Source organism: Phasianus colchicus, chromosome 17 (assembly GCF_987193195.1).
Source record: "Phasianus colchicus chromosome 17, bPhaCol1.hap1.1, whole genome shotgun sequence".
Lineage (NCBI taxonomy): Eukaryota > Metazoa > Chordata > Aves > Galliformes > Phasianidae > Phasianus > Phasianus colchicus.
Genome location: NC_143452.1, coordinates 6,010,387 through 6,023,891, shown reverse-complemented (window position 1 = coordinate 6,023,891; position 13,505 = coordinate 6,010,387). Strand labels below are relative to the sequence as shown.

Below are 13,505 nucleotides of genomic sequence, written 5' to 3'. Positions count from 1 at the left end.
AAAAGCCAGATTAAAAACACAGGTACAGAGCTTAATACCAGAGTAATGAGATTAGTTCATAAATTAAAAAAAAAATACAAACAAAACAAAAAATCAACAGTTTCACTCTTATTTGCAGAAGGTCCGACGTGGTATGATGTATTATGCACAGAGTACGCTCACAGTCTTTAATGTTTCCTCTTCCCCTTTCAAAAGCAAGAAAACTGACAAGCAGACCCAAGGCTTCTGGGGGTTCTCGCTGATGGCCAAAGGGCAGTTACAGCTCTAGGCACCCAGCTTAAGCATGTAACTGCAGGATCCCCAGAGTTATCTGAAGACCTTTCCTCTGTTCAAAGGAAGGACTTGATAGAATGTTCTTTGGCTGCAAGTTCTTAGAGGCTTCCACTGAAAGGGTTCTCCTTCAAAAAAAGAAAAACTGCAGTTGCTGTGGGATTTTTTTAATAAGAAAATGCTGAGGAATAGGTGGAATCGATGAAACAGTTTGAGTGAAGCCCTCACAGTGCTAAGATGTTGGGGTCTGCTACAAATATTCAAGTTCCAAGGCGTGCCGAAGAGCTTCCAGGTCAGCATGACAAGAGATTCTCCAGAATGGCATGTTGTGCTAGAGTGAAACCAAAAGAGGTTTTTTTGTTTGTTTGTTTTCTGTTTTGTTTAATTCTGAGATGAAAAGAAATTTCTTAGTTTGAGTTTGCACCCTCAGGAAGAGAGCTTTATACTTGGGCCACCAGGCTGTCATGGTGTTACAGGCAAGGAGACTCAGCTTAGAGAGTAGGGAAGGGAGTAGGAAGTTTCTGTTGCTGATACATTTCTACTATGCAGGAAGGAAAGAGATCTGCCACAAACTGGGAGATGATGCAGGTGTGAGCAGACCATTAAATTTACCCTCCTTTTTCTTTCTGTTTCTAGAATGTCAGTACTCCTAGAAACAATTTTCTTGCCACTTAGTGAGGTTTGCCTACAGTATCAAACCATACGATAATCTTTGTCTCTCCAGAAAGCATCATAATCCTGTCCTATTTGCCACCAGTGAAAGCTGTTGCCAGTGCTTTGCGGTCAAGTGAAGTAAAATCAAGTTATTAAGACTTACAGAAATGCACACAAAAATATAATAACATAGTGTCAAAGTGTTTTCTAACAATTAATTCTTTTTCCTAATTAACTGGAACAATAGGTCATGCTGCTTTTCCTAGAAAGTTAGGGACTGCTCAGATCACTTGTGCATTTAGTGCATTGGGAAAAGATGCAGTAGGCTTATATGGAAATCTGTCCTCAAGAGGGTCTTTCAATTCCCATTTTTAAAAACTATCATTTCTACTTCTGCCTCTGTTTTACAGTTCATATTAATGGTGATGAATATAAAGTCATTTATACAAATTTCCAAGGTCTACTCAGTGCCACTTGACGCCCTAGCATCTGGACAAAACATGGAAACTGTGACCCACTTTATCTTCATTGTAATGTCTTGATTCATCTGTTGAAAACTGTGAATATGCTCTAGGAAAACAAAGCTTGCATCATAAGCATTGTGAAACGAGGATCTAAGATGAAAACTGTAAGCTGGTGAAGTCCCAGTACTACTCTGAAACTGTAGTTCAGGCAGCAATGTTCTGTAATCATTACCAATAGCTACAATCCCCGAGAACCTCAAAACAATTAGAACTTGCTTTTAAATGTTAAATTCAATTTTTCTAAATCAGCCTATGGTTTGAGGTATTTTGTTTCTTATCCAAAACAGTTTGAGCATTTTTACTTTACTTTAGATCAAAAGCACACAGCTCATACTTGCCCTTGGATTTTGTAACAATGTTGTTATCTTCATAGCTTCCCAAAACACCATTATCTGTACTGTCAGTAATAACTATGCAGTAGCAAAGGCACACAAAGCCTTCACTGACAAAACTTGTTATCTTCTCAGTGTGGGAATAGCTTCTGAGTTTATCACTGTAATCGTACTACTTCTGAACAGAAAACTTTGAAGAAGCTTTAGAGAACATGTCCTTCCTAGATAGGTGATTCTGATGATGGGAGAAAATCCTTTTCCAAGTGTACCTACCTATGTAAAAAAAAACAAAAAAACCAAAAAAAACTCCAGTGTTCCCAGATGTTTATTTTACAGCATGTCTGTTGACACTCCCCTGATGTTTAAATACAACTCAAATTTCCCTCTGGTATGTTGCCTGTGAGTAAACCAATGTTTCCTTCAAGCTATTCATCAGTGTGGGTAGAGACAGCAAGCAAACACAGACATCTGGAGTGACTGGAATCTATTGATCTGCAATTTCACTCTAAGAGGAAGAACTATTTCCTTCTCCTTTCCCTTCTTATGGTTGTTATTAACCCTCATCCATTAAATTATCTATTTTTTGTTGTTTAAAGAGAAGAAAACCTGGGCCTCTTGGCCAATCCTGTTGTTCAGTGTTTACAGATTTATCACTCATCAGACAGGTGAGGAAAAATGACTCACCAAAGAGATAATATCAGTGCTGTCGGCAAAACAGTCAAAGACTCTGCATGCCCTCCTTCTGCCTCCCTTTCTTTCTTTTTTTTTTTTTTTGATAAAGCTCAGGTGTGTAGAAGCCTTAGCTAATGATTGTCATCAATCACAGCAGGTGACAGCCCAGCAAAGAATGTGCTCTGCAAATGGGAGAGCTGCTTAGACCAGGAGACATAAGCAAGAGGGTCCTTGAAATCCTGCCTATACCAGACTGCTGAACCTTCCCCCATCTTCATATTATCAGAGAGCCCAGCAGCCTTTGATGCAATCATGTTCACTGACCCACTACCTTTAAAGTGTGGCACTGAGCTGTCAAAAGCAGCAGGCTATTATTACTTCATTCCCAGCCATGCGTTTTGGACTCATTTCTGAGGATTCCTTAACCCTTCATGAACTAGAGAATTCTCTGCAGATTTCACTAGTTTTCAAAGGGGGTGGGATTTGTTGTTTTTATTGGCAAATTAGCCAGTTTGCTGAATATGGGCTCAAGCAGTCAGTTCCTCTTCTCAATTCAAATGCAATGTTCTTGAAGATCAATCACAATTCTGCAGTCACAACAGGAGCACAAGGCAAGATGCACCAAGACATCTTGCAATTGATGCTTGCCATGAACAAACTGTGTTCCTCTCCCTGTAAAGCCAAACAGGGATTCCAGGAAGACCTTGGTTACTGCAATTTCTTCTAAGCTCTGGGTTCCCAGCTTCTTCTATTACAGTCTATTCAAAAAAAAAAAAAAGCTTCAACTGGTCCCCAAAACTCTGGTTCCTGTTTCACAATGAGTGAACTGTGGACACTAATTACTGAAGGACTCAATTGGATTAGTCCATTTGATTTTGTTCTACAGTTATCTACATAAGGTATTTCTACATGGGCCACATCCATGATATGTTACTGAACTGTGGGCTTGTTATTCCTGACCATACTGCTTTCAGTTTCTGTTCTATTTTGATTTCAGTAAACCTTCCCAATTTCATTTTTCATATGAAGTTAATCATATTGGTTCAGAAGTCATAAATAAAGGCAGTAGCTCAGTACTAGTCCCTTTGGTGTTTACTGTAATGGCCTATGACTTCACTGAGTCATAAATATAAATATAGGTATGCATACAAGCTTGTTACAATAAATCATTCAGAAATAATTCGAAGAATTTGGAATTAAAAAAAAAAAAAAACCCAAACCATCTATAGATCAAAAATTAACCCTACTTACTTGTCTGAGACCACATACTGGAGTTTTCCTTTTCATGTGTTTCAAAGTGATCTTTATTAAGTAAGAATGATTCCTGGAACATGTGACAGAGCAACTACCTAAAAAATTTCACTGACTGCCAAGATGAGAGAATTTACAGTAAGAAATTGCTCGTAAGATTAAGTATTTTGCATATTAAGAATTGAGACCAATTCTAAACTGTTTCAAATGGAAGGAGCTTCATTAAATGCATAAGCAAAGAAATAGTGATTGAAATGTAAGATTGGAAGAATCCAAGATGGTATCCACAGACTGTACCTTTTTTGCTCCCTGTTCCTCTTCAACGCCATCTCCTATTACAATGTACACAGCTTTTCTTCCAAACCTCTGCATTATTCTTTCAAAACAGCTCTCTTTTCCTGAGCAACAGAAGACAAGATATATATTTTATCTGGATGCATAAAGTAATTGGGGCTGATATTTGCATATTGGAACTGATGTCATAAACTAACTACTTGCTACATTCCCCACTTTTTTTAAAGATCCCAACTGGATCTTCATCTGAGATGGATCCTCTCTTGAGAGCTATGAGCCCTTTAACAGTTGGAGAATTCCAGGTGCTGCCAATTTTCCATAAGCTTTGTGACTTTGCACAGCTTAGACTGGCAGTTGGTAGAGTGATGTAACACTCATTGTATCGAATTGCCCTATTCTATTCATTCTGGTTGCAGTAGTGAACATGAAAATATAAACCTCAAAGATTCAAACAAAATCATACCAGAAGGAACAGAAAACAAAAGCCCCAAGCCAACTCTGTCAATATTTATTCCTCTCACAGCTTTTCTAAAACTCAGCACACTTGACTCTGCAAGTAACAGGATCCAAACCGTGTTTCTGTAAGAGGTTCAACCACACTGTCCCCCTCCTAGCTTGGTGCAGCTGCACACTTGAAATGCTGCTCCATAGGGTGGGTATTTTTCAGGCTTACTTTCTCAGAGACAATGGCTTTTTTTTGTGGTCTGTACTAGCTTAAGTGTGAGTTGTTAGCATGCAAATCACAGATGTGATGTAAACATGAATCTTAAGCTAAAGTTCATACGTTATTTGTTGCAGTTGGGTTGAGTGGATGTGTCTGAATTAGGGACAAAAGTTCAATCTGCCTTTTGGCAAAGCCTAAGTTACTTTGTTCTTACCTGTTTTTGTTGCACTGTAAATGTTTTCGATTGGGAAGACAGTGCCTAGTCCATAGAGAAGCACTTTTGCTAGAGCTGGTATCAGCTGAGTTGTGGTTACCAACACATTTACACAGTTAGGCCTAGGAAACAAAAGTCAGTAGAGGTGGCAATCTATTTTTCTCTCTTACCTTAAACTTAACAATGGCAAGAAGAACACGCTTCTCACAACTGGAAGTTCCCAAGCCACTGGGGGATTAAGCAGCTAGAGGCTAGTAACCTGAGTACTGATAACATTTTCTTATAAACTTAGTAAAATAAAATAAAATAAAAAAACATAATCCAGCAGTAGTGATGCAGCCTTACTGTACACATGACAAGATCTATTTTGCAAGAACATCAATACCATGTAGGCAATGTCCATGCTTTGCTAGAGTGAACGTCTTCAGGGATTGAAGGGCCCTTTCCTACTCTCTTGCAAATCTCTGCATGTGAAAAGTGTATTGCAGATGAGGTAGGCAAGGAAAGATAAGAAAAAAGTGTAGTTGCTTTTTTTTTTTCGTCTCAGTTCAAGTGACCCCCAACCCTTAATAATACAAGTCTGAGACAGGCCTCCCACAGGTTTGGCCAGCAAAGTCCTATAAATGTGTCTCGATTTGTTTAGAGGAAGGGGAAAATGGAAAGTAAAGGAGATCCTGGATCAAGCCTGTAGGCAGTTGTGTTAGCTGCTCTTACCGGGAATGTATCAAATTCAGCGCCTTCAGAGCATGTGTGAGCCAGAGATCAGTCAGCGCTTCGAGTTCTGCTCTTAACTGCAGCCAGGTTTCCCTCTTAGGAGCTCCTATTAAACCTGTAAGCAGGGAAAGCATCTTTGCAGAAGCACAGAAAGGGAGCTGCGTGCTTTTGTATGTAAGTATGCCAAAGAGCCCCTCACTGTGTTCTGAATCCTGCCCCTTCCAGTCACTGGTGCAGGTTGCTTTCTCTTGTCACTGGTGCAGGTTGCTTTCCTTTGCCTCAAGGTATATAAGCCCTGACTGCAACACACTCCTATGCAACTAGAGCTCAGCTTCCTTCCTCTCCAAAGGAATGGTATCAGTCACTTGCACTCTGCAGGCCAATGTTAAAACATCCGTCTTGGAGTTAGCACAAAGCTCATATGGGAAACGGGCAAGAGGACAAAAGTGTTCTGTGCAGAGGTTGGTGGCCTGAGCTAAGAGAAGCCTGGAGCCAAGAAGGTCTTTTTTCTTCCTGAAAAGCTGTGCACTATTTCCAGTACATGTGGGTAGGGCATTTCTCCAACAGTGAAACAGGTCTGTGGTGATTATTCTTAGATTTACTTCTTTCTCTTTCTACTCAGGGACCTGCCACTGCTGTTCTAAAGTAGAAGCAAAGTAATCTCTTGGAAGAATTGCCTGGAACGAGCTGAGATGAAAAACCCGAGGGTATCATGGTATCTTCTGATATTGTTTTAGGGGAATAGTAGTAGGCATTCAAGACTGCCTTCAGATAAAACTCAGCCATATGTTCTTCTGTGAAAGAAAACAATCTACTGAGTTTTGAACTGTTTGCTTGCTTACTAGGCATTTTGGAAGATTTGAAAAGGTTGTTCTCTGGCCAAACAAGTAACAAAATAAAGTTCCATATTCAGACTTGAGTCCTCCATCTACTAAACCAAGTATTTCAGCATATTCAGCTCTTGCAAATCCCATACAGAATCATTTCAGAATGACTGCTGAAATACTTGTTCAGCTCGGTGTTTAGGTATTGTTATCATTATGCTCTTTGCACGTCCTCTGCAGCATATTCCAGCAGGGTCAGAAGTGTTTGAGAGGATGAAAAGGCACACTTACTACCTGGCAGCAGATACTTACCCCCAACATTGTTTTTGTAGGTGTTGTACATCTCTTTCACCCGACGGTAGCGGAACGCTAATTTCCTCATCCAGTCAACTCCCCCATGAACGCCTGAGCCCAGACATAGATTTGCACTGGCAGATGAACTGTGAAAGCCATCTGCAGAGAAGTTATACGTGCTAGAAGAAGGAAGAAGGGAAGGGGAGAGGCCATTATAATTACAGTCCATGCTGCACCAGCAATGAGTGGAAACAATTGGAAAGAAATGTGGAGACAAGTGGCAGCACAGATGTACACGGGACAAACTGTACAATGGAATTCATCATTGCTGTCTGCTATCAGTCAAGCCCCAGAAATATGTGTGCCACCCTGCCTAATGCTACACTGCAGTGTGTTATTCTTGTGTCTGCAACTAGGATACCCGAAAGATCTAATAGGGCATTTGTAGCCTGTTATTTTTATTTTACTTGAATGATTTATTTCCAGACTAAAGAATCAAGCAGACTGCCAGACCTATGATCCCATTCAGACATTAACATCTGAAAACAGGACTACTAACACAGATCTAAAAAAAAAAAAATTCTTACTGTAAACACAGCATAGGTTTAGTGCTTCTTGCCAGTCCTGAGGTTCCCTAGGCTACAAAACATCTGACTGTCCTCAGGTCACTGAAAACCCTCAACTGCCTCTTATCCAGGCAGCTAAGGTAACTGCAGAAACATTAAAATCTTAAGGGAACAAAATTCTGATGCTACCTTGCTGACTGCCTGGCTATATTGCTCTGAAAACATTAATCAAGGAATAAAAATATTAAGAAATTGCCTAACTGACTCTTAAATGCCTGCAATGTATAATGCTTTTTAAAAAATACAATTTTTTAAATACAAATTAAAAAAAAAAATACTTCAAAGCAACTCCTGAGTAATTACAACAATGAATGGGGACCAGTGACAGTTCCACAACCACTCTAAATATCTTGGAATGCAGTAATCCTCTGATCTATGCCAAGGCACTTGTTCCTATCTTGAGTCTTCCTTGACGTGCCTTTCTTTGAATCAGTGTAATTGTTTCTTCAGCACTGAGGTGAATCAGATGAATCAATCCCCTGAGAATAGGGCTGGGGGGACATGGAAAGAGGCAGTACCAGCTCTCATTATTTTAAAATGTTTGCATTAAGCCTTGTACGAGTTCTGCATATCTTATTTTTGCACCAGTGACAATTACTCTGCAAGCAACGTTAAGGTAAATGTCATTGTATGGAAATAGTTTTTATGGATATGATTAACTAACTTAAACAGGTAACAATAATATTTGGTACAGTTTTGGTACGTGTTTACAACTGACAAGGTTCTGGCCTACCAAGGTCCACAGTCTTTACTAGTAAGCTCATTCATTCCAGTTGGGCAGTAGGAAACCTTTCAAACTGGTTTTGAAATGACTTGTGAACACCTGTGCCAGCTGGCTGGCTAAATCATAACAGAAACAGGTGCAGTTAGACTGAAGTTCAATCTGATTTTAAACATTCCCTAGAATGATTCAAAGCTCAGCAAGGTCAGGGCTTTACAGTAGGTACAGGCATATAAATGTGTGAACAAGAACTCTGTGCTCTTCCTGTGTTTAATAATTGCAGATAGCGTGCAGCCAGGCAGCAGAGAAGTGCATAGCCAAGAAAGATTTCACTATACCACTGTCCAACCTCCTGCTATTTTCAAACAGCTGAGGACTACCTGACCTGCAGCTTCCGGCCTGGAGATCCCGTACCTTAGATCTTGTCCATTATCATCTGATGATACATCATCTATGTGGATCTGGTCACAGTCCTGAGGAGTATATGAAAAAAATATATATATCAGTAAGTAAATGTTTTGGGAAAAAAATAAAATGTTTCATACGATGAAAAAATACTTTAAGGATAACGTTAAGATAAAATCTTCCATGTTGCCAATACTGTCTAACATAGTGTAGTCAGTTAATTGCTACAAGTGCTCACAGCACTTGTGTAAAAACTTACTGTGTGTGTGGTGTATGAGGCCAGCTTTTATCTAAAGACATAGCAGTTCTTGTGTAGTACAGCAAGTGAACTCCTTCTAAGCAGATAGAAGGGAGAGAGGATGCTTGTGCTTTAGCCAGGAGAACTGTATTCCATAAACTCTGTATACAGGATAAGTGCAGATTTGTCAGCCTCTCCCCTTGTGAAAATATTGCTTTGGACAGGAGGCATATGCTCACTTAATTACAGGGAGAGATCTGTCTCTCAGAAGTTTCCAGATATGTCTGTCCTGCTGGTGTTTTTCCAGTGCACACTGAGAGAGTTCAGCTTCGTTTGGTGCACAGGGAAGTTGTGCTGAAGCACTGAAGAAGGCACTCTTTCATAGCTCCATGCCACAGACACAGTAAAGGAATGATGTGTCAACAAGGAGGAAATCAATGCCCAGGAAATATAACCAGAATATGTACTTGGAGCTCAGCCTGCATGAAATATGTATTCTGTATCTTCCAAAATTCTTCATTGTTTGTATGGTGCCTCAAAAACTTGTTATTTCTGTGATTTCTTTCCTAGTGTTAGCATTATCATTAGAGAGAAATCAGTAAGCTCCCTCCTGCCACCTTAATCTAATTTCTCTGTAATCCTTGCTGGTAAGGACAAAGCAGAAAACCTTCTAGCTGACAAACACTATGCTTTGTTCTGGTTGACTCAACCAGAAAAAGCAAAAGCACAGTTTATAAAAGGAATTTTCTTTAGAGTCAGAAAAATTGCAGGTAGAGTTATCCTTTCCAATGTCAGTATTTTGTAATATTTGTGTGTAAAGCACACAGTTTGTACTGTATTATCTTCCTACACAATTATGGGCTTTATGAATTATTTTAAACTAGCCCTTTCAAAAAAGACAAAATCTCCCAAACAAGTAACCAGCATTTATTTCAGTGGTGAAATGTCATGGATGGCTCTTGTCCATAATAATGAGAGCATTTATTCAGGTAATTCTCCAAAAACCATCCACTTTTATCTTGTTCTGGTCTCTTTAGTTCCCTTTATCAATGTATTGCTGAGGTGTGTGCTTTGTGTAACTGGAGCCAAGCAGCTGAATAGCAGATTTCTGCTGGCACCTCTCTCTCCTTCACCCACTGTCATTTTTTAACCTCCCCCTCCCTATAGCTGTTGTGAACCATGCTGGGATAATATTGATGCAGCCCACTCTGGTTCACTTGTGTGATACAGGGCATTAAGTCAGGGGAAAGGTATGTGTGGAAGGATCTGTTTTTCTCATTTGTGAATGAATTGTTCTGTACTCTGAAGTGTGACAACAGTAGCTATCACATTTCTGACTTCATAAAATACCATGACACTTGGTGAGACGCTACCTCATAGTCCACTGGCTGAGCCTATCAAGTTACTGGGTAAAACACGGGGAAGCTGGTTAAAGCAAGAATGTGGACTATGTTTTACTACTCGGTTACAAGACTAATTTTTCATTCTTGCAGAATTTCCTTGAGATCTTAGTGAGTGGGGAACCAGGGCAGGATATCTGGGCTGCTGAAAAGAAGGTCCAGATTGTCTAAATGAAGTCTGCAATGGAAACTGAAAATCCCAGTTTCCACATCTGCTGGCTTTTAAAAATAATATTCTAGGATCTCAGAGGTACGTGATCTGTGGCATGTGCAGCCTGTAACTGAGTCAAATGTGTGAGACCTCAGCCAATCCTCCTAGCTTCTGGAATTGAACTGTTTTTACTGCTGTGACATCTCTAGGCCAGCCTGTGATACATGACCTGTCTCCAGGTGGGATGAAAACCTTGAATGTGGGCTAACACAGCTCTGAAATTGTACCACAGGCTCGGAGAAAGCCTCTGCTGCCTCCTTGTGAAATACAAGCTGTTCCTGAGAATGCATGGAGAAATTCAGTTACCACTTATGAATGTTCTCAAGGTATGTCTCTCAACACAGACGTTGTCCATCTGTGTTTCAGAACTGTGTTAGATAATCTTTAAAAAACAGCTAGTGGATTCATCTAGTGGATCAATTAAGCTTGCATCCCTTGTTAAGATTGGGGGTTAACATTTCCCAGAACACGAAACCTCCAGGGACGGCTCTGAAAGGCAGTAATCTGTAAACATGCTAACCCCCTTGTTAGTTCCTCATCCCTTTGTTGGTCCACCTTGTTTTTCACACCTGTTTTTTCACAGAGTTAGGCAATAATATCTCCAAAGGGACTGAGAGTGAAATGTACTATTTTTTAGCCAGTACTGCACTCTGAACAAAAGGAGTCTGGGGGAAAAGATATAATGCTGAATATCCATATTTTAGCTTCTCTCTGATCTGTAATCTTGGGCAATTCCTATTCTCCATGATTTCCCAAAAGTGGAACAAAGAATGAGAATACTTCCTTCCAAAAGAATATTTGCCCATCTATTCTGCAGTGTGATCAGAGCCCTTTGTAGGCATCACTTTGCATGGCCTGTTTGTAGACCATAGGCATCTGTATGTCTGTACTGTTGAAACTGCAAGCAGAGGTGATGTGGCCAATAAGCATCTAAGTGCTATGTGAATAGGTGAATTAGTGGAGGAAAAACTCACATTTACAATTTGAAAGTGTGGCTCAGCAAACACAGGTCCTTGCTTGTCTGCACTGTGCTGCTAACAGACTCCAGAATGGGACAATGCTTGTGTCAGAGCATGCCTTAAGCACCCTTGTCAAAGTTTGGTGCCTTGATTCTCTGTTAAAAGCAGCCACACCAACAAACTGTGCTTCAACAAGTATCAACCTTTCCCCACCATCCTGAAACAGCTTGAAAGAAGTCCAGCTTCTAAATTCTGCAATTTGAGAGTTAGCTCATTAACAATCTTTCTAGAAGAAGACCAGAAATGTTCAGTAGAAGTCTAGATCTAGGGCTTCTCCATTCACCCACCTGCCCTGAAGATGGATGATCAGCCTGCTATTCAGCTAGCCTGAGGCCTGGAGTGAATCCCATAGGAAACTGGTGCCTCTGCTAGACTGCAGCAACAAGACAGGGTGAGTTGAGCAGTTCATTTGAAAGGATCTGCTGGTTCATCAAGATTCCTGTTCTCTGGCATAGCAGGCAAAATGTTTCTAGGCAAAGCATCCAGGAAACAGTTGCCTGAATCCTCTCTAGGAAAACCCTGAAAGCACATAAACTCCTGACAGACAACAGAGTGCCAGGTAGTAGGATGGCACTGAGTGTGGATCATGTTCATGGTAAGGGTGACAACAGGGCAGAGGGGCAGACTAAAAGTGGCCTGATTTCTTGCACCTAATTGGCATGGTTTTAAAGAAGTAAGCTCTGAAAAAGCCTTCTATTTACTCTTCTGTCATCTGCTGAGTTAACGGTCTGCATCAGTGGGAATAACTCATCCTCTTGATTTTGTTTGTTTTCAAGACAAGAACAGCAAAACGAAGGGCAGCTTAGTATTTTGGACAAGATGATGCTGTGGTACCATAGAAGAAAACTGCTCCTTCCAGGCTTCCTGAGCCCTCACAGAATGCCTGAACTAGGCTATGGATTTATGTCAGAGAAATGTTTTCCTGTGGTTAACATTTCCTGACAAGAGTAATCTTGTTTTATGCTTGAACAGTGTAACTATCCTACCATTTTATCAGTTACAGCTCCTTGTACCCTGATCCAACCCAGAATACAGCCAGAAACAGTCTCAGCCCTCTATGGCTATAGCTTATTTTGTATTGCACAGCTCAGCGTTATACCACATGATGGTGCTAATGTATATGGTAAGCCCTGTGGGTCTAGAAATGAATCAGCTTCTCTGCCTGTTTTTCCTCTTTTTCGTCGTTGTTTTTTTTTGTTTTGTTTTTTAAGTATTATTCACTATGTCTTTCTCAAACACAACACTTGTTAATGTACAGTCCTTAAATACCACTCTGTGAATACTCAAGCTTGACTTTCATTTACCATCCAACACTGAAAGAACTGGATGGCTAATGAACAGGGAGGGATGTCTGTTGCAAATTCTTCCAAACTTAAATGGCTCAATTTATTGAAAAGTATGATACGTAAAGAACATTCACTTCTCTTGAATTCTCCCTCATCCCCCATGTTCATTACTGAAAACATTCAGCTAAAATCAAAACACCTTGATATGGTTTTGGTTTGAAAAAATCTTTGGTTTGTTTCATGCATGCTGAAGAAAAAACTGTCTCACAGTGCTCTCTTCTCTCTGCTTGTTTCTGCTCTGGCTAACTGGAACACTACTTGTTTTTGAAATTTCTAAAGTTTTTCATGGCTCTGAGCCATCCAAGTTCAGCTGCCAACTTTGTGTTTCTCATTTTTTTTTTTTTAATAAAAGAAAGTAAGATGATAAGATAGCCCAGAAAATCAGTAAGATTTCTTCTTTTAATGTAGCAACCAAATAGCACTAGGAAAATAAATGTTTTTATTTAGCATCTTTGTAGCCCAAGCTACTTAGAGGCAATCTTTCTTAATATTTTGCAGAACAGGTGTGTCTTGCAGCAGCTATCTCTCTTCCTATGCTGGAGATGAAGCCCAGATATTTTGTAGAAGGCTGACTTCTACTTGGAGAAGCCATGCTAAACTTCAGCTTTTTACCAGACTAGTTCTTACTCAGTTATGTGGTCCTGCTGGAATGACAGAGTCCCATCTCTGAGTGATTTTTGTTTAGCTTTGGCTTCCTTAATATCTAGGAATTACAAAAGAAAAAAAAAAAAAAAAAAAAAAGACTTCTTTTAAATTAAAAACTTAGTTCTACTGTAGTGGTTGAAGAACTTAAGAGGCCATGGGAGACAAATCTGACCTAAGGAGGCTGCTT

The 13,505-nt window shown here is 40.0% G+C and overlaps 1 protein-coding gene across 9 annotated transcripts in view; it reads right to left on the bottom strand.

Annotated features, from left to right (window-relative positions):
- The window catches only part of EYA2 (EYA transcriptional coactivator and phosphatase 2), a 93,274-nt gene continuing 79,769 nt past the window's right edge, over window positions 1-13,505 (bottom strand). For 6 of the 9 annotated variants that reach the window (XM_090152145.1, XM_090152144.1, XM_090152142.1 and 3 more), the window contains 6 exons: window positions 8,469-8,527; window positions 6,726-6,886; window positions 5,590-5,704; window positions 4,876-4,997; window positions 4,001-4,101; window positions 787-3,210 (listed from right to left, as the gene is read on the bottom strand). In XM_090152145.1, coding sequence (XP_090008271.1) covers window positions 3,046-3,210; window positions 4,001-4,101; window positions 4,876-4,997; window positions 5,590-5,704; window positions 6,726-6,886; window positions 8,469-8,527 — 723 coding nt within the window. In that variant the 3' untranslated portion in view covers window positions 787-3,045. Of the gene's footprint in view, window positions 602-786; window positions 3,211-4,000; window positions 4,102-4,875; window positions 4,998-5,589; window positions 5,705-6,725; window positions 6,887-8,468; window positions 8,528-13,505 lie in introns of those variants that run through there. The other 3 variants (XM_090152151.1, XM_090152149.1, XM_090152150.1) reach the window with 2 other exon arrangements.